General features: G+C 42.7%; 1 protein-coding gene across 1 annotated transcript in view; it reads right to left on the bottom strand.

Moving 5' to 3' along the window:
• The window catches only part of eys (eyes shut homolog), a 528,873-nt gene that overhangs the window by 68,987 nt on the left and 439,355 nt on the right, over positions 1-20,531 (bottom strand). The window contains exon 42 of the mRNA XM_042332751.1: positions 10,601-10,754. Coding sequence (XP_042188685.1) covers positions 10,601-10,754 — 154 coding nt within the window. The remainder of the gene's footprint in view (positions 1-10,600; positions 10,755-20,531) is intronic.

Genomic DNA, 20,531 nt, shown 5'->3' with positions numbered 1-20,531 from the left:
TGAATAAGTATTATGGTGCTCCTTGATGTTAATGAAATCTAGTACTGTTATGGAGAGGCAGCAGAATAACGTTCATCTGTTCACTGTTGAATTACAGGCCCTTTCACTAACACCCTTGATAGCTTCACCCCTTGTCAAGCTAAATACATTCAGTTCTCCAGGAGCTGTCAAGTCAAAGCCAAACATAGGAGATCTGAAGATACACGATGGGTCCAATTTTTATGGTATTCTTCCACAGATTTCTTAATTAAGAGACCTGAGTGGGGACTTTTTCTACCTGTGGGAAATTTGTTATCCACCCATGTGACTCGGACTCGAGGGAATCTCTCTCTGATATTCGATTGAGTTGCAGTTGGCGTTCCCCTGAGTCAACATCATAGAACTTATAGTTTTCTTAATTGAATTGTCAGCTTGGCTCCATCGCTCTTGCCTCTTGGCTCTGAGTTAGGTAGTTATGCGTTCGAGTCCCACGTCAAGAGTTTGGACGCACAAGTTTAGCCTGACACTCCATTACAGTGCTGGGGGGAACACTGCATTGTCAGAGATGCTGTCCTTTGGATGAAATGTTACACTGAGGTCTTGTGTGCCTGTTCAGATGGATGTTAACGGTCCCATGGCACTATTCAGAAAGTGAAGGGAGATTCTCCCAGTGTCCTGGCCTACCATCCTCCAAATAAATTAGGTCAATTACTTGAGGGCTATTTGTGGGACTTTGCTGTGCACAAATTGGCTGTTGCATTCGCCAACAGTCACGACACTCTTCAATAAATCCTGTGAAGCACTTTGAGATATTTTGACCATATGATAAAGTGCTCTTAAGGTGCAATTGATTCCTTATTAATAAGGAATCATTGGGACATCCTCCCGACACCTTGGGGCGTCCTCCCGACCTGAAAGGCACTATACAAATGTAATTTTGTATTGCATTTTTGTATTGTATTAAGAAGGAATCTTTATTAATACATTAGAATACATTGGAATATACAGCACAGAAACAGGCCATTAGGCCCAACTGGTCTATGCCGGTGTTTATGCTCTATATGAGTCTCCTCCTGTCCTTCCTCAACTAAGACTTCAAGCATAACCTTCTATTCCTTTCTCCCTCATGTACCTATCTAGCTTTTCCTTAAATACTTCTATGCTATTTGCCTCAACTGCTCCTTGTGGTAGCATGTTCTACATTCCTACAACTCTCTGTGTGAAGAAATTTCTTCCAATAATATGGAATCCATTAGAAAAAAATCAAATCAAATGATATTTTCATAGGAAACAGAGGAAAATAGGAACAGGCAGAGGTATTGAACCTGTTACACCAGTTTATTAGATCCTGTCAGATCTTTTAATTCCAATTTCCCACCCTTTCACTCTACCGCTCTACACACGAAATGGAGAGAGAGCGCATTCCAGTCCGACCATCTGTCTCTGGAATTTCCACGCGTAGGTAGGATGCATGGAATTCTCAGTTTGGTTTGGATACTCTTAAGTAAGGTGATGAGTTTCCGCACATGTCAGACACCCGACTGTCCCCCAAACAAATTCACAATACCTCTGAATACCTCAACTACTCAGGTATCTGTCTATCTCTCTTTTACATGTCCAACTGCACAATTTCAGAGGAATTTATTAGAAGAGCTCAGACTGACCTCCACCAAGATTTAATTTGAATGTCAATTAGTCCAAACAATTCAATGATAATCATAAGTAATTTGCCCACATGAAACCAATAGCTTAACAAAGATATCATTGTGATGTTTGTGTTTGGCAAAGCTTCCATCTCTCTTTCTCTCTCTCTCTACGCACAGGTCACTAACCTAAAACTCTCTTGCAATGCAAAGTAATGACAAGGAAGGTAGTTGTTAACTAGAAAGAGAAGCAGGATTGCATTACACTCCTTTGTCCGTGATTGCTTATGATCATTAATGTTCGTGTGGCACTGCCTTGACACATGTCCTCTTTTCACATGGGATCAGAGGAAATGCAATGTGTGGCATTGCGCCTTTACCAACATTGTCAAAAGCAAATGAGTAGCAGAGTTGGGAGTTCAGTTTGTGCAAATAAAGAAGGAATTACTAATTGTGGCATTTGGACAGAACCAGGTTCCTGAAGACTCCAGGAACAACAACAAAGCTCCGCAATGGAACTTCAAAGCGTTTTAAAATAAATTATCCTTAAATTTGGTATAGGATCTTTCATATCTCAAAGCGCTTCACGTACTAAACTGTAAAGTGCAGTGACTGCATATTTTTAAGAGAAATGCTGCCGCCAATTTGTACATACCAATGTCCCATTAACAGCAGCCATAAAATGAATGACCATTTTTACTTGGGGGACTGTTGGCAAGGAAAACCGAAGAAACAGCCTTCTCTTTTTGAATAGTGTCACAGGATCTTAAACATCCAATGTACAGACAGACAGGACTTTAGTTTTAACGTCACATCCAAAGGCTGGTATCTCTAACAATACAACATACTCTGTGACACTGTAGAGTATCAGACAGACTATATGAGTTTAAAGTCCTGACGTGGGGCTTGAACCTACCACCTTTCAACTCAGAGGTGAGAGTATTACCAATTGAGCAAGTCAATATAATAAGTCATAAGTTAATATAACCAGGGCTTATTAAGCAGCAATATTAAACACGCATAATTGGTTTAACACAAATACACCAGTGCAATTGTAGATTCATTAAAAAATTGAAACCAATTAATTTGTCATCATTTTATGAGACAAATCTATAATGAGATAAATCTGATGCCGGCTATCAACTCTAAATGAGTACCGTAGCGTAGTAGCTATTACATAACATAACATAACATGTAGGAGCAGGAGTAGGCCATTCGGCCCTTCGAGCCTGCCCCGCCATTCAATCATGGCTGATCTTTTAATCTAACTCCAACTAATAACCTAACCCTGCCTTATCCCCATATCCCTTAATCCCTTTTGCAATAAGAAATCTATCTATCTCACCCTTGCCTTGCAAACGAGAAGACCCAGGTTTGAGTCCTGGACAGAGTGAAATCTTAGGCAACTTTCCTTACTCCACATGCCTTTGTTTACCTAGCAGTAAAGTAGGAACCCATCTTTCAAAGAGTTGGCACAGACCCTATAGGCCTTCTTCAGTGCTGTAAAGTTCTTAAAGCTTTGCGCTTTGAGACATCTTCCTGGTATGAAAGGCACTAATAAATGTATATGTTTTGGCCACAAAATACATGGTCAATTCACTTCACAGTATATTCTGTGAAGCGTTTTGAGACGTCTCAACAACATGATAAGGTGATATATTAAATGCAAGGATTATTATTATTATTCTATTGGATTGTAAATTGAATTCTATGGTTCCACTGTTCCTCATTTAATATCTAAGGAAGAAATTATTCTTTCTCCAACCCCATAAGTAATTGAGTAAAATTTCACAAAACCCTCCCATCCATGTGGTTAAAAACTTTGGAATGCAGATAATAATTAGAAGAATCCTTGCGTTTGATATAGTTCCTCATCACATCATCAATACATCTCAAAGCACTTCACAAAATATACTGTAAACAACAACAACAAGATTACATTTGTACAGCGCCTTTCACGTAGGGAAGGATGTCCCAAGGCGTTGAAAAGTAACGCGACTGTGTGTGTAGTGTGGGATAAACGTTCATATCTTCAAGATAATAGCCAAAACGTGAACTGGAACAGGAGGCAAAATGTTTAAGGTCAGTTTTGAACCATAAACTCAAAATGTTTTGATGCAAGTCAATCAGTTAAAAAAATTGTTATTTTTGGTCTGACACACGTTGCAACCCATCACCATGCTTACGAATATCCAAACCAGACTGAGAGTTCCATGCATGTAACCTACGCGCGGAAATTTTCCTGTGTCTGGAATGGAATGCACTCTCTCTCCCTGGGGGACGGACCCAGAGGAACAAATTGGAAGCACTCACCTCACAGCGCAGCCAAGTGATAATTGGCTCTTTAATTGGCCGGGGCCAAGGTTTGGTGACCCCCAAAGTGTGCGTTGGGGTACTGCTGGAATTTAACCAGTTAAAACCACTAAAAGCACTGTCTGGCAAGCTTTCCGATATTTCTCCAGCTAAGACCCCCCCCCCCCCCCACCCATTAGTGCTTTGCTGCAGGGCTAGCAGGAACTCAGTGGGAAGGATCCCTGTTCTGGTCTGCAGCTCCAAGCCTTACCGATGAGCTAAGCTGGCTGTGCTGTTATTTGCAGTGTCCTGGAGTACTGCGGACTACCTACCTGGCTCAGGAACAGGACTGCCAAGACTGACAATAAATCAATAAAGAAGCAGAAGGGTGTGATAGATGGCAGCATGCTATCTGTACGTTGGAAGAATAAACGCTATACACTTAATCATTTTGATAGTTCTGATATGAAACATTAAAATAAATCTTCTAGTCACATTTGTAGCATAACAACAACAACAAAATGACATTTGTAAAGTGCCTTTCACGTCGGGAGGACGCCAATAGTGTAATAAGCAATAATAGCAATAATAATAACAGCAGAAACTCCGTGCAAATGGAACTCATTTATAAAATTCTTCTAAAACATCATCCTGGGTGTAAGATTTTCAGCTCATAATCATTCCTTATAAAACATTTTGCCAAGATGTGATCTGTTAATCAGAGGACTCGTAAACTTGTCATTCACTAAACTCACATCATTGTTCATACTGCTAATTAATATAAGAGAGTTTCATGCAAAGCTATTAACCATTACACGGGCAATGAGTACACCAGACTGTCTCAAGATTGCCATTTAATTTAATGTTGATGTTCAACAGAACCTCTACCATACACAAGGTCCAGCTAATCCAAAACTCTGCCGCCCGCATCCTTACCCGCGTTAAATTCTGCTTGTCCATCGCTCCAGTCCTCACCAGGCTCCACTATCTCCCTGTCTCCCAGCAAGTCAATTTCATTTTTTTCCTGACACGTGCGGAAACCCATCACCGTGCTTAAGAGTATCTGAACCAAGTTGAGAATTCCTTGCAGCCTGCTTACACATGGGAATCCCAGAGATAAGATCGTTGGAATGGAATGCACACTCTCTCCCTGGAGGAACACATCCTGATTACCTAATTCCAGAAAGTATTAGGCGTAGGATGGCGCTCAAAGCGCTTCACAGTATTTACTGTAAAGTGTAGTGACTGTATATTCTGTAGGCAAATGTGGCAGCCAATTTGCACATATCACTGTCCCACAAACAACTAGGCAGTGAATGATTTTAGTAAAGAACCTGTGTTCATTCAGGCTCACTTACAAACAGCGAGTCATTTAACATAATTCCTCACAGTCCTACTTGGCCAGGCCAAGAACCTGTCATGTTGTGTTTTGTAGCTGTAGAAATATTAAAAAATCTGACCCATGATTCCCAGCAACGCTGCTGTTAAATGCTCTGAAATTCAACCTGCGTGAAAGGCATCATATAAATGCAAGTTGTTATCGTTGTTTATATATTTCTAGTTCTCCTAAAGCTATACCAACCCTGTCCCTTTGGTCATCTTCCTACCACCACCACCCCTTGCCTCCACCCCTTTTGACTCCAGCCCGAAACTCGGGTGCAAACCCTTCACGTTCCAGCTCCTTTGGGATGTCCTCTCGACGAGAAAGGTGCTGCATAAATGCAATTTGTTGTTGTTATCAATTAGCTACTGAGAGGGAGAGAGAGAGAGAGAGAGAGAGAAAGAGAGACATCGGTACTGATAGTGTGCCTCAGTTTCACCTTAGGCTACAAATTGATGAGCCCAAAGATTATGGTTGCAACGTTATCAAAAATGTTTGGTATAAGTGACCTCGCGTCTTTTCATCTTTGCTGGAAATTTGGATCAGACAGTACTGATCCACAGGACACCACTCCTGTAAATATCACTTGTGCAGCATTGTTATATTTATATAAAGTGCCGACAAAGAGGTACATCTTGAGACGTGCCTAAATACCACTTCTGCAGCCTTGTTTTTCCTAAATGTATTGAATTTCTTGTGTTTAAAATGCTACAGATGTTCTGTATCCTCAAGCTACACTGCAAGTGGCACCAACTTAACCCTCATTGTGCCAAGGATGGGTTTGCTCACCCAGGACACGTGAGATAGCTGAGGAGTACATCTGAAAGAGGCGGGGGAATGGGACGAGTTGGTAGCTCTTTCAAAGAGCCAGCACAGGCACGATGGGCTGAATGGCCTCCTTCTGTGCTGTAAACGTCTCTGATTCTATGATACAGAATTTGTGGTTGTTTTTTGTTGAGTGCACAATGACAATCTGACTTCTGAATAAAGATTTCTGTCTTACCCTGATTCTGAACTGAATTGGCATCAGCTTTGTTTTTTATCTTAGAGAAGAGTTTTGCTTCTAGAATCTGAGCCACATTGAGTCTTCTCGCTTTAATCTTTGAGATGTGTGAAATCTACCCTCTGTGAGGCCATTATTCATTATTTTTCTGATCAGTCCATCAACTCTGGGCTGGTATTTTTCTCCATATGAAGCATAAAAGGTTGTGGGTTTAAGCCCCACAATGAGACTTTGAACTCGCAGTTGGGTCCGATTCTCCAGTTCAGTGCCGCGGGTATCAGCCTTCAGATGAGACATTAAACCCAGGTCTTGTCTGCCTTTTCAGGTGGAAGTTAAAGACAGTGCAGTTTGAAAAGAGAAGGGAGTTTCCTTCTGGTGTCACAGCCAAAAACTTCATAGCTGTTTGTGGGACATTGTTGTGTGTATATTGGCTGCTGTGTTAACCTAGAAAATACGCTGTCACTCTTTTTCAGTGTCTTGGTCTCAACTACCCTTTTGGGTAACCTGTTTCTGTTGTTAATTAACCTCTGGGGAAATAAGCACTTGTTAGTGTCTCCCCTACAATTACCCTTTGCAACCCTGTGGCATATTGGTTAGAGCACTCGCCTCGCAAGCGAGAGGAGCCGGGTTCAATTCCCGGGCAGGGTGAAGCCTTAGGCAAGCTTTCTTACTCCACACGCCTCTGTTTACCCAGCAGTAAGTAGGAACCCGGATGCTAGTCTATTGGCAGATTGCTTCGCAGGAGTAATAATCCCTTAAAAAATACTCCACAACTGTTTGTGGGACACTGCTGTATGCAATTAGCTGCCGGTTTCACCTGCAAAGTATACAGTCAATTCACTTACAGTATATTCTGTGAAGTGCTTTGAGACGTCTGAACAACGTTATTTCAAATGCAATTATTATTATTATATAAAAGCCTAACCCTGAACCTGTGCTCTCTTACTTTGAAGGAAACTGCACTCATTTAACCAGCTTGATGACTCATCCACCCAAAAAAATCAATGGGACGACCCAGTTATTTTTGAACAACTCATAAATAACTGTTACATCCAATCTTCTGAGACACATTGATTGTGTAGGATTTGTGACTTGCCTTTAACATCGGGCACTTTGGCATGGACTTTGCTGCAGTCCAGCATTGTGACTGTGACACTCAGCTCTGGTCAGATCTTATCAATAATAATAATCCTTGCCTTTGATATAGCCTCTTATCAGGCCGTTAAGATGACTCAATGTGCTTCACAGGATATTCTGAACACTGTACTTCATAGGATGTACTATAAAGTTTTCTTCACACGATGTTTTCTGAAGACTGTATCAGAGTGATAGAAGTGATAGGATTTTGGTAGGAAAAATGAGGAGACGCAGTATAAGCTAGATGGTACAATCTTATAATAATAATCCTTGCATTTGATATAGCACTTTTCATGTCTTCTAGATGTCTCAAAGCGCTTCACAGAATATACTGTAAAGTGAATTGACTGTATATTTGTGGGCAAATCGCGGCAGACAATTTCGCACAGCAGTATCCCACAAACAGTCTTGGATTGAAAATGACCAATTTATTATTTTTTTGTCTTTTGGAGGAATTATTATTAGGCGTGCGGAGTGAGGAAACTTGCCCAAGGTTTCGCCCTGGCGGGAATTGAACGCGCTTGCAAAGCGAGTGCTCTAACCACTGAGCTATAGGACTCCACAGTTAAAGGAGGCAAATGAACAGAGAAACCTGGGGGTCAACATAAGCAAATCTCTGAAGGTGTCAGGAAAGATAGATAAAGCTGTTAAAAAAGCATACGGGATCCTAAGTTTTATAAATAGGAGCATAGAATTCAAAACTCTAGAGGTTATGTTGAATATCTATAAAATGCTATTTGGGGCTCAGTTGGAGACTGCGTTCAGTTCTGGGCACCTCACTTTAGGAAAGATGTTAAGGCATTGGAGAGGGTGCAAAAGAGGTTTACCGGGATGGTACCAAGAATGAAGGACCTTAGTTATGAGGAGAGGTTAACAAAACTAGGATTATTCTCCCTGCAGAGAAGATTAAGAGGGGATTTAATAGAAATTTTCAAGATCATGAGAGGATTTGATGGGTTGAACCGGGAATAACTGTTTCCACTGGCATATAGGTCAGTAACCTGAGGACACCGATTTCAGTTAGTTATTAAAAGAAACAGAGGAATTTTTTTTTCACCAGCGAGTTGTTCGGATCGGGAATGCATTACCTGAAAGGGTAATGGAAGCCGATTCAATAACAACTTTTAAGAGAGAAGTAGATGGGTATTTGGGAAGGACAAGATTGCAGGGCTATGGAGAGAAAGCGGGCCAGTGGGATTGAGTTGGATTGCTCCATTCGGAGCTGGCGCAGACATGATGGGCTGAATGGCCTCTTTCTGTGCTGTATGATTCTATGACTCTATAATTCTAAGTAGCAGATCAGCCTTGACCATTCTCTTGATCGTTTATAACACTCGTGTGCTGGAAGCTGGCTGGTAAGTAGCAGAAATGGGATGACCTGACCACCTGACCACCTGGAAGTAGAACTGGAGGCCATCTTGTTTTGCGGATACATTATAAGGTGGGTGTGGGGTCTAATTTTATGGATCCCAAGACACCAGAATAAATTATTGTGTTATGTCGGGGGGAGGGGCTAACTCTGTATTTACCCTAGAGATATTGACTTCACATATTTACTATCGCAAACTTATATTTTGAAAAACTGGATTGTTCTCTTCTGGCTTCCTGTTTCGAGACATTTATCTTGCAATTTGTCCTAATAGTTATTAATACGCTCTCTGGAATTCCAATTTACTCCTCTCCCCATCTCAAAACGCACATCTTCGATTGCAGATTTGGTCATTTTTTCCCTTCTACGCCCACCCACCTCCTCAGCTCCCATCCACAGCTCTGTGTATTTTGCTTTGAGACGAACTCCCGATGTGAATAGCGACATATAAATATAAATTATATTTGTTTTAAAAACTAAGCAGTTCAATGATGGTTGATGCGTAGGAGTCGATTTGCAGAGAGTTTAACAAAGTATAACACTCTAAAATAATAACAATAATCCTTGTATTTGATACAGCACCTTATCAAGTCATTGAGATGTCTCAAAGCGCATCACAAAATATATTGTAAAATGAATTGATTGTATATTTTGCAATGAAATTCGGCAGCCAATTGTGCACAGCAGCGTTCCACAAACAGTCTTGGATTGAATGACCAAATTATTATTAGTTATTTGAAGGTATTATTACCACCCGGAAAGCAATCCACCAATCAACTAACAACCGGTTCCTAACTACTGCTAGGTAAACAGAGGCATGTGGAGTCAGGAAACTAGCCTAAGGTTTTGCCCTGCAAATCAAACTCGGGTGCTCTCGCTTGCAAGGAGAGCGCACTAATCAATAAGCTGCTGGACTCCACAAGATTAAAGCAGAAACTAGAAATGGAGAATCTACAGATTAAAGCAGGATATTTTAAAGAAATCATGGAAAGAGTCCGACAAGAAGTCTAAAATGTTGAAGACTTCACTTGGATCTGTGCCTGGAACTGGTTTATTCTGGTAAGCATTTACAATAAAATATTTATGGGCTGCCCACTGAAGCAGAAAAGACTTCAGATGGTAAAGCTGCAATTCAGAGTTTTACCTTTGGAATTCATAGGCTGTTGTCTAAAATGGCTGCACTTGCTCCTCCAGAAGTAAATCAGTCAGATGGAGGGTCCACCAACCTTTGCCAACTTATCTCTGAGGTTAATTGTTCCATCTAAAACATGCAGGGATTCTACCCACTCAACTCCTATTAACCCTACAAGTCAAAGCCCTAAACAGTTAGGGTGGTCCAAGCTGGATAGGCAGTTGGAAAGCTTGCTAATCAGTGCGATCATTGGCGGTTTTAGCTGGTAAATTCCAGCAGATGCACACTCTGGGTTCCCCAAGCCTTGGGTCTTGCCAGCGTGCACATAATACTCTACGGATTTAGGTAAGCAGCCTACACACCATCGGGAGAGAATGTGCTTTTCATTCGAAACAAGGAAACTTCCATGTGTAGGTAGGTGGGATGCATGGAATTCTCAGTTTGGTGTGGATGCTGGAGCTATACAAACTCATGGTGTTCTTTATTCACTGATACACTTCCACTGCCATGTTGTGCTGACAATGATAATAACCCTTGCATTTGATATAGCGACTTATCACGTCGTTTAGAAGTCTCAAAACGCTTCACAGAATATACTGTAATTTGATTCACTGAGTACTGACATTGATGGACTGCAGCAGAGGAGGCTCCCAAGATGACCTACCTCACTGTGATTGAGGTGAGGTTGTGTTCGTTGATCCGTTGTTTGCCAGACACCATCAGCGTTTTCTGGGGCCAACCACATCCCAGCTTTACCATAGGTCTTCCATCTACAAGATACAGGTGAAGAAACTGGCCTCCAAAATTCTCCTCACTGCCTGAGAACAAAGAAACAAAGATAATTACAATTGGCAAAAGAACCAGAGGGGAGATGAGGAGAAATTTCTTTTTGCAGAGGGTTGTCACAGTCTGGAATGCACTGCCTGAAAGGGAATTGGATAGATACTTGAAAAGGAGACAAATTGCAAGGCTGTGGGGAAAGAGCAAAGGAGTGGGACTGATTGGGTAACTCTTCCAAAGAGTCATAACAGGCACGATGGGCCGAATGGCCTCCTTCTGTGCTGTAATATTCTATGATTCTATGATTCAATTGGGGAATAGGGACAACTTTTGCTACCTCACTAAAATGGCCACTGATCATGTGTGAGGTTCGAATGATGTTTCTAAGGTTCTTGTGGTGAGAGAGAGAGAGAGAGAGAGAGAGAGAGAGAGAGAAAGAGGGGGAGAGAGAGAGAGTCAGCCCAATCCCATCCTCACCCCACGACCATACATGCACACTTTCCAGCAGGTGTTTCTGAATGGTGTTCAGAAGCAGGAAACCTGACTGAATTTTCCTTCCCTAACCCACGGGCACTAAGATCAAGCAATGCTCCACAGGCTGTACTGGATGAGATCAGTTAATTCAACAACTTGTATTTACACAGCACCCTTCACGTAGGATAGAATCTCCGAGTGCTGTGGAGGCGGATGGAGATCGAGGACAATATTAAACTCAGAGAAAAAAGGCAGTTTTGTAAGGATTCCTGCCAATACGGTTAGACGCCGAGCAAGGGAGAAGAGAGAGGGAGAAGTAACCATAAATGCGGTCGAAGAGCTACGTTTAAGGTAGGATTTAAAGCTAGATGAAGAGGGGCTAGGCAGAGGGATTGAAGCAGGGAGATCCAGAAACAGGTTAGTCGTTGAACTCAACACAGATCCCTTTTCCACCTGGGGACTTCTGGTATGTAATTACTTAGACCTGACATATTTAACACTGATGTCCACCCTTGAAAAAACATACAGGGCCTCAGTTTAACATCTAACCCACGGGACAGCACCTTGAGCAACACAACGCTCTTGTTTCTCATAGTCTTGGCTGCACTGAAGGTGTCATCTTAGATTATGCGCTCAAGTCCCTTTGAGGGTATTGAACCAACATCCAGCAAGAGTCCTACCAGCTGAACCACACTGACCTTTCGGGTGATTGGTTTGTAAATGTAATAACATTAAAAATTTAACGACAAACATTGGATTGCCTCCTGATCGCTTGACTGCTTGCTGGGAGGGTTATGCCTTTGCACGAGTGGGCGAATAACAATCCAGAGCAGTATAAGTAACCATGGATACAAGACAACCTCCACTTAAATACGTGCACAAACACAAGACCTCGGGAAATAATTGTAACATCCTGAATAAAATGAAGATAAACCTATTATTCTGCAGTAACTTCCAAGAGACAATAAACGCAATGATCTCTGCTGGCATTGCAGAGTTATAGGAATATAACAATCCTTGCATTTGATACAGCGCCTTATCACGTCATTGAGATGTCTCAAAGCGCTTCATAGAATATATTGTAGAGTGGATTGACTGTGTATTTTGTGGGCGAAAGGCGGCAGCCAATTACGCATAGGAGTGTCTTGGAATGAGTGTTACTGCTAGGTAAACAGAGCTGTGTGGGGTAAGGAAACCTGCCAATGATTTCACCCCGCTTGGGAATCAACCCCGGGTGCTCTCGCTTGCAAGGCGAGCGCGCTAACCAATACGTTCCTCTGAAGGGAATGAAATGGAATGTGCAGGCAGTGTTGGGGGGTGGGGGTTGTCAAATTTACCACCCGGCAAAGCCCTGACATGGGACAAGGGAGATCACATCTCACTGCTCTTGTACCTAACCACCCAAACATCTCAGGTCCTGATTGATAGGGAAATGAAATGTCAACTGGAGCTGCTTGTAAGGTAATGAAATGATGAAATGGCTGTCAAGGGTAAGTATGATTGTCTGCCTTCTTCCGCAGACAGGAGGATAATTGCTCCATGTCAGCATGGGCTACTGATCGCTCCTCATGGACCACTGATTCCTCAGAGGGAGGTCATGCGTTGCTGTTTCCAATGGCAGTGAAACACCTTCATCGCTTGTTTTGTTTGAACGTCACCTCAAAGTAGGACGTATCTCTTGAGGCCTGGCCTAACAGGAGCCGGGGGGGCTGTGTGTGCTCCATATACATCAAGGCAGCATCAGTTATTCAAACCCCCGGACCAGATTGATAGCAATAATAATAACCACTTTTGCCTTTGGCACAGCATAGAAATGTCTCAAATGGCCTCAGACGCAGTCAGGTGTTGGTAACTGGAGTTGAGATACAGATCAGCCGTGATCTAATAGAATGGCCGAACAGGCTCCAGGGGCTGAATGGCCTACTCCTGTTCCTATGTTCCTAACTGTGTTTTACGCATGCAGTAGGGGTAGACTGGCTCAGAATTGTCATGTAAAACAATAATAATTTGGTCACTTCAATCCACGAATGTTTGTGGGACACTTCTGTGCACAATTGGCTGTAGCATTTTGCCCACAAAATATCCAGTCGATTCACTCTACAGTATATTCGGTGAAGCCTTTGAGACGTCTCGAAGACGTGATAAGGCGCTACATCAAATGCAAGGATTATTATTATTAAATGGGGATGCCAATTTGTGTGTGGGGCGGGGGGCACCGAAAAATATTTTCTTCTCCTCCCACACACACACACACTCCTCCTCATCCACCTGCTGGGAATCGAGAGGATCTTTCCTGCTTCTAATTCTCAACTGCACACAGCAACTGCAACCGGCTCCATCATGGCCTCCGGTTGCATTGTGTACTTTTGTGACTGTGTTTTGAGGAGGTTAAGAATTCCAGCGAGGCAGCACACAGGAAGTTTCCAGATTTCCCATCCGCCCCTGAAAATATGCAAAAGCAACAGCCAATTTGCACGGAGCCTGGCTCCACAATCAGACCTCACGGGGTATACTGTAAAGTGCAGTGTAGGTGAACAAGGCAGCCAATTTATGTACAGCAATGTCCCACAAACAATCATGAAGTGTATGACCAATTTTATCTGGAGGATTGGTGGCCAGGACACAGGGAGAAACTCCCTTCTCTTTTCAAAGACGGGATTTTTAACATCTAAATGGGATTTTGTTTCAACATCATACGCCGGACAATGCAACAATATTTAATTATTTCCTTTTCGATGTTTAAAGTCTGTGTAACAATAATAATAATCCTTGCATTTGATATAGCGCTTTTCACGTCGGGAGGACGTCCCGAAGCGCTTCACAGAACACACTGTAAAGTGAATTGACTGTATATTTGTGGGCGAACGCTTCAGCCAATTGCGCACAGCAATGTCCCACAAACAGTCGTAGATTGAAAATGACCAATTTATTATTGTTTTTTGGTTTTTTTTTTGGAGGGATTATTATTAGGCGTGTGGAGTAAGGAAACTTGCCCAAGGTTTCGCTCTGCCTGGAATTGAACTCAAGTCTCTCACTTGCAAAGCGACTGCTCTAACCACTGAGCTACAGGACTCCACACACACACACACACACACACACATATATCCATAGGTTTTGAAATTAAAAGCTAATTCTTTAATTGGGAAAGGTGCAACACAATGCAAAATTACATTTGTATAGCGATGAACAGTCAGGGATTTGGACCTGAGCTGGGAGTTGGGATCAGGGAGGGATGGAGGACAGGGAGGGTAGGGATAGGAAAGTGGCTTAAGGCGCGCTTGAAGAGGAGGCTCTTGTGACGTGCTTTGAAGAAGGCAAGGGAGGGAGCGAGCTGAAGGGAATGTGGGATGGAATTCCAAAAGGTGGGGGCAGAGAGGCTTAAGACCCGACCGCTGGTTGTGTGCAGGCCGGGTGGGGGACGTGGAGCAGGTTGATGTGGTTGACAGGTTGAGCAGGTGTGATTGCTGGTATATTTCCATCCTTATTTCGGAGCCTGGAGAGCGGCTTCTCAGTGCCTTATTGTCGGGTTCAGGTTAGTGTGAGCTCAATGGTTCATGCCCTGATTGTGTAATCAGTGCACACCGCAGCAGAATAAGATCAGAAGGAGCAAAGCTGGGAGCAGCTGAAATTTATAGTGCCCAAGATAAGGGCTGCTGAGGTCATTCGAAAGAGATAAACCAGAGAATCAAAATCATGTAACACTCACAAGACCTTTTAGTATTATTCTTTTCGAGTATCTGTCCAGTTCCCCTGGAAAAGAATCAGTGGACGCTGCTTCAATAATTGTTATTGGCAGAGAATTTCACCTTCCAACCACCCTCTGAGTAAGGAAGGATTTGCTAAAAGTGAGTAATCTTTAGGTTTATAAACAATAAAATGCAATCCACTTAACAATATATTCTGTGAAGCACTTTGAGTCGTTAGAACGATTTGATACAGTGCTATGTCAAATGCAAGAATTACTATGGTTATTATGAAGTGCTGTAGTTTAGTGGTTAGAGCCCTCCCCTTCAAGGCGAGAGGACCTAAGTTCGATTCCTGGCAGGGCGAAACGTTGGGCAAGTTTCCTTATTCTACACGTCTCTGTTTACCTAACAGTAAGTAGGAACCTGGTTGTTAGTTGATTGGCGGATCGCTTTTCCCGGGACAATAATTCCTTCCAAAAAAAATAATAATAATAATTTGAAGCCTCAATCCACGACTGTTTGTGGGACACAGCTGTGCTCAGCTGCTGTCGTGTTTGTCCCACAAAATACAGTCAATTCACTTTACAGTGTATTCTGTGAAGTGCTTTGAGACGTCTTGCAGCCATGATAAAGCGCTGTATCAAATGCAAGGATTACTATTATTATTATTATGTGATACAGCACCTTTCACGTCTGGGGGAACGCCTCAAAGCGCTTCACAGAATTCACTATAAAGTGCATTTTGTAGATGAATGCGGCAGCCAATTTGAACACAGCAATGGGATTAGCAGCGGCTAACCCTCTGAATAATAATCGGCTATTCACTTTACGGCAGTTTGTGAGTCACTGCTGCGCGCAAATTGGCTCTAATGTTCGCCCACAAAATGAAACAGTCGCAACACTTTACTGTATAACAGTGAAGCGCTTTAACACAGCAGGATGATGTGTGTGATAAGGTGCTATATCAAGCGTAGAGATTATTATCCCTGTTACAACAACAAGATTACATTTGTATAGCGCCTTTCACGTTGGGAGGACGTCCCAAGGTACTGGACAGTGTACAGCAGTTTAGACCCGAGCTGGGGTCAGGGAGGGAGAAGGGAGGGGAGGGGCAGGGGGGTGACCGATGGCATGGTCGAAGAGGAAGTGGGACTTGAAGGAGGCTAAGGAGGGGGCGAGGTGGAGTGACTGGGGGATGGAGTTCCAGAGGTTGGGGGTAGAGTGGCTGAAGGCTCTCCCGCCAATGGTGGGGCAGGTGGGTTGGGGGTCGTGGAGCAGGCCAGAGCCGGCTGAGCGGAGGGAGCGGGTGGGTTGGTTGGGGGTTAGGACGTCGCAGAGGTAGGGTGGGGCGAGGCCATGGAGGGCTTTGTAGATCAGGACCAGGATCTTAAACTGGATCCTCTGAAGGATAGGGAGCCAATGGAGTCGGGCGAGAATAGGGGAGATGGGGTCGTGGAGTTTGGTGCGGGAGAGGACACGGGCTGTTAATAATAATAATGCTTGCATCTGATATACACTTCATCACAAACGTTTCAAAGCGCTTCAAAGGATATACTGTTAAGTGGATTGACTGTGTATTTTGTGGGTGAATGTGGCAGCCAGTTGAACACAGCAGTGTCCCACAAACAGCCGTGGAATGAACTAAATATACAGTACATGAAACAATAAAAAATTGTGCTCCGATTTGGGCAGCATCATGTTAAAAATGTAGTGAATCTGCGCAGCTCTGCTCTTCCATTGCTCAGCACAGCATCACGAGAAAGGTCACAAGAGTCTCCTGAATGTCTCAGTGAGAAATATCCACAGTGCACCCTGGATACACGGCTTCACAGTCTGGAACTAATCTGGGTTTCAAGAGGCCCTGCTGTAGACATGTGTCACTATGCCTGTCCTGGCAGTCAGTAAATGTCGGTATATGGAAAGTGCAGAGCCATTTGCTCACTTTATGTGGATGGTTAAGACTGTTAGTGACAGGGAAGCCTGGCTGCCTGTCCGAAACAGATTCCTGGTATCACAATGCAGCTGTGTTGATCAGTTACTCACATGATGGGCTGTCATGTTTTTGGAAGAAACTGCAAAACAAAACTGGCCAGAAGCAAACAGATTTAATGTGTGTCTTTCTGTATCAGTGTGTGATCTAGTGTGTGTGTGTGTGTGTACATTTACACTTGTCACTTGTGTTTGTAACTGTATGTGTATAGTACACGTGTGTTTGACTATGTGTATAAACATGTGTGTATAACTGTGTGGGTAAAATATATGTTTGGAACTATGCTTGTATGTACATACGTATATGCGAGACTGTGCGTGTGCACAGTATGCGGAGTCCTGTAGCTCAGTGGGGTAGAGCACTCGCCTCGCAAGCGAGAGGACCTGGGTTCAATTCCCAATGTTGGATGTTTGAATACATCAACGTCTCAAAACATTTCCTTACTCCACACGCCTCTGTTCACCTAGCAGTAAGTAGGAACCCGGTTGTTCCTATTTGTTAATAATAATAATAATAATTCATCACAACATCTCAAAGCGTTTCGAAGGACATACTGTTAAGTGGATTGACTGTGTATTTTGTGGGTGAATGTGGCAGCCAGTTGAATACAGCAGTGTCCCACAAACAGCCGTGGAATGAACTAAATATACAGTACATGAAACAATAAAAAATTGTGCTCCGATTTGGACAGCATCATGTTAACAACGTAGTGAATCTGCGCAGCTCTGTTCTTCATTGCTCAGCACAGCATCACGAGAAAGGTCACAAGAGTCTCCTAAATGTCTCAGTGAGAAATATCCACAGTGCCATTGGCTGATCGCTTTTCTGCAGATAATAATCCCTTCCAAAAAATAAATTAATAATAATAATTTGGTCACTCGAGCCATGACTATTTGTGGGACGCTGCTGTGCGCCTTCGCTGCTGCGTTTCGGCCACAAAATATACAGTCAATTCACTTTACGATATATTCTGTGAAGCGCTTTGAGACGTCTCAGAGATACAATATTCCAAGAGTTATTATACTATTGTGGTGTACATACGTGTGCATAGTACGTGTGTGTGTACGTGTGTGCATGCAATATGTGTGTGCATTATTCTGCATGTGTATGTGTGACTCTGTATGTACAGTATGTTGTGTGTTGTATGTGCGTGTGACTGCGCATGTGACTGTGTGCACAGAATGTGTGTGTCGTGTGTATGAGACTCTGTGTATGTACACTATATGTGCATATACAGTATATGCAACTCTGTGTGTACAGTATGTGTATTGTAAGTGCATGTGACTGTGCATGTGTGTTGTGTGTTTGACTCCGTGTGTAGTGGTGTGACTCTATATGAGCACTTTCAAGGAACGAGTTGAATCGGGTAAAGGAAAGTGACAGGCACAAAAGAGCTGTATAATTCAAGGTTGCCTATAATCTAGTTTCAACAATAAGAGGTCTGTTTTGACCACTTCTGGGTCACAACACCTCCTCACAAACTTTGCACAAACACCAGGCACAGTTTATTACACTGTCATTTCCCATTTAAAATCAGCGAGCTGCTATTTTACAGCCACACACAGGAGAGGTCAGCAATGTACGGTCTGCAACCGCCTGCTCCCAAAATTTCACGTTGCCACAACACCCCCTCTCCTGAAAGCGTTCCCGTCAGTTAGAAAAACAGGAGTCCTGTAGCTCAGTAGTTAGAGCACTCGCCTCACAAGGGAGAGACCTGGGTTCGATTCCCGGCAGGGTGAAATGATGGGCAAGTTTCCCTTCTCCACACGCCTCTGTTTACTCAGCAGTAAGTAGGAACCCGGTTGTTAGTTGACTGGCGGATCGCTTTCCTGGGGTAATACTTCCTTCCAAAAAAATAATAAATCGGTCACTTCAATCCATTTGTGGGACACTGCTGTGCACAATTGGCTGCAATGTCAGTGATATTGCTGCCAGTGATACTGCAGCGTTTTGCCCACAAAATATACAGTCAATTCACTTTACAGTATATTCTGTGAAGCGCTTTGAGACGTTTCGAAGATGTGATAAGGCGCTGTATCAAATGCAAGGATTATTATTATTATTATAAAAACACTTGAGAGGGATCTGTCCCCCTGGGCACAGAATAAATGACTGACTTTTGTCTTGAGTAATTTCAAGGAGCAGATGGTCAGAATCGTTCAGCGTTCCACTTGTCTTAACTAGGCGAGGGTGAAAATTGCAATGTGTTAAATATAACTGACATTGACGAAAATTAATAATGATAATAATAATTATATCGACCGTACTGTTCTTTCATCACAACATCAAGCTGCTTTTTCAATTAATCCTGGCCTCTAGCACCCTTCTTGGCTACTGTTCCAGTGTTTAATTACCCTCTGAATAGAGAAAAACTTCCTGGTGTCTGTCTTGAAATTGCTCTTTGCAACTCTAATCCAATATTCTCTTGTTCTATTGTCTCAGTGCATCCTAATGTACTCTTCAAATTGGTTTACCATTTATGATAACTATCACCAGTGATCATTATCGCGTCACACCTTTCCATTTTCTCTCATGTATTAATAATTTTTATGAGGAACCTGCAAATTCCAAATGGAAAACTCCTCCAGGTAACTGGACAATCAATGGAAATTCTGTTCGTTTCCAACACAATTTGGGAGCAGAGTTCCTTGGGTTCAACCGGAATTTTGTGGGATTCATTGTCAGTTAAGAAATACTGCTCAGTTAAGAAATATCCCGATTTGAAGGGGGTTTGGATGAAAGATCTGTCAATATCAATCGTTTGGGGGACTGACTGAACAGTCTCATCTTATTCCTTAAATGGATATTAAAGATATCTAGAAAATAATATCTCGGATACAGTGTATAGTTCGGAACACGACAAGGCGAACTAGATGGTCTTCTTTCGTCAAGCAAATTCTTATGTTCTTAAATATTCTCTAATGTTAACATTGCCCCAATGTCTGGGCCAAGAAACTTCCTGATAAGTTGGTCATTCAACTCATTCCTTTTCGTGAGTATCAGCTTGGCTCAATCAGTGGCCAACCATCCCCCAGATAAAATTGGTCATTCACTTGATGGCTGTTGGTGGCATATTGCTGTGTGCAAATTGGCTGCCGTGTTTGCCTACAAAATTCACAGTCAATCACCTTACAGTGAATCCTGTGAAGTACTTTGAGATGCCCTCCCAACACGAAAAACACCGTATCAAATGCAAGGATTGTCATTATTATTCTCCCGGTATCCCAGCCGACAATCCCCCGATAAAATCAATCATAGCAAGTTGTGAGATGTCACTAAGCCCAAATTGGCTGCCATGGTTTGTCTACAAAATACAGTCACTACATTTAATATTAATAAGTTAATAATAATAAAAATTGGGTCACTCGATCCACGACGGGACAATGCTGAGTGTAATTAGCTTCCGTGTTTCGCCCACAAAATATGCAGTCAATTGACTTTACAGTATATTCTGTGAAGCGCTTTGAGACGTTCTCAACCACGTGATAAGGCGCTATATCAAATGCAAGGATTATTATTATTTTAGAAACAGAGAGCAGTTTCCAAAATGGACTGTGGGAGATAACAGCTTACGCATTCCTCACAGGAGATAGACAAGCGTGACTGAATCTTCGAATGGTCCTTTCACTACCATTAGGCAGCAGGTGAAATGTTACCTGTCAAGG

The sequence above is a fragment of the Callorhinchus milii genome, unplaced genomic scaffold (assembly GCF_018977255.1).
Source record: "Callorhinchus milii isolate IMCB2004 unplaced genomic scaffold, IMCB_Cmil_1.0 Scaffold3, whole genome shotgun sequence".
NCBI classification, from domain to species: domain Eukaryota; kingdom Metazoa; phylum Chordata; class Chondrichthyes; order Chimaeriformes; family Callorhinchidae; genus Callorhinchus; species Callorhinchus milii.
The sequence above is the reverse complement of the archived record's forward strand: the minus strand, read 5'-3'. Positions and strand labels throughout refer to the sequence as shown.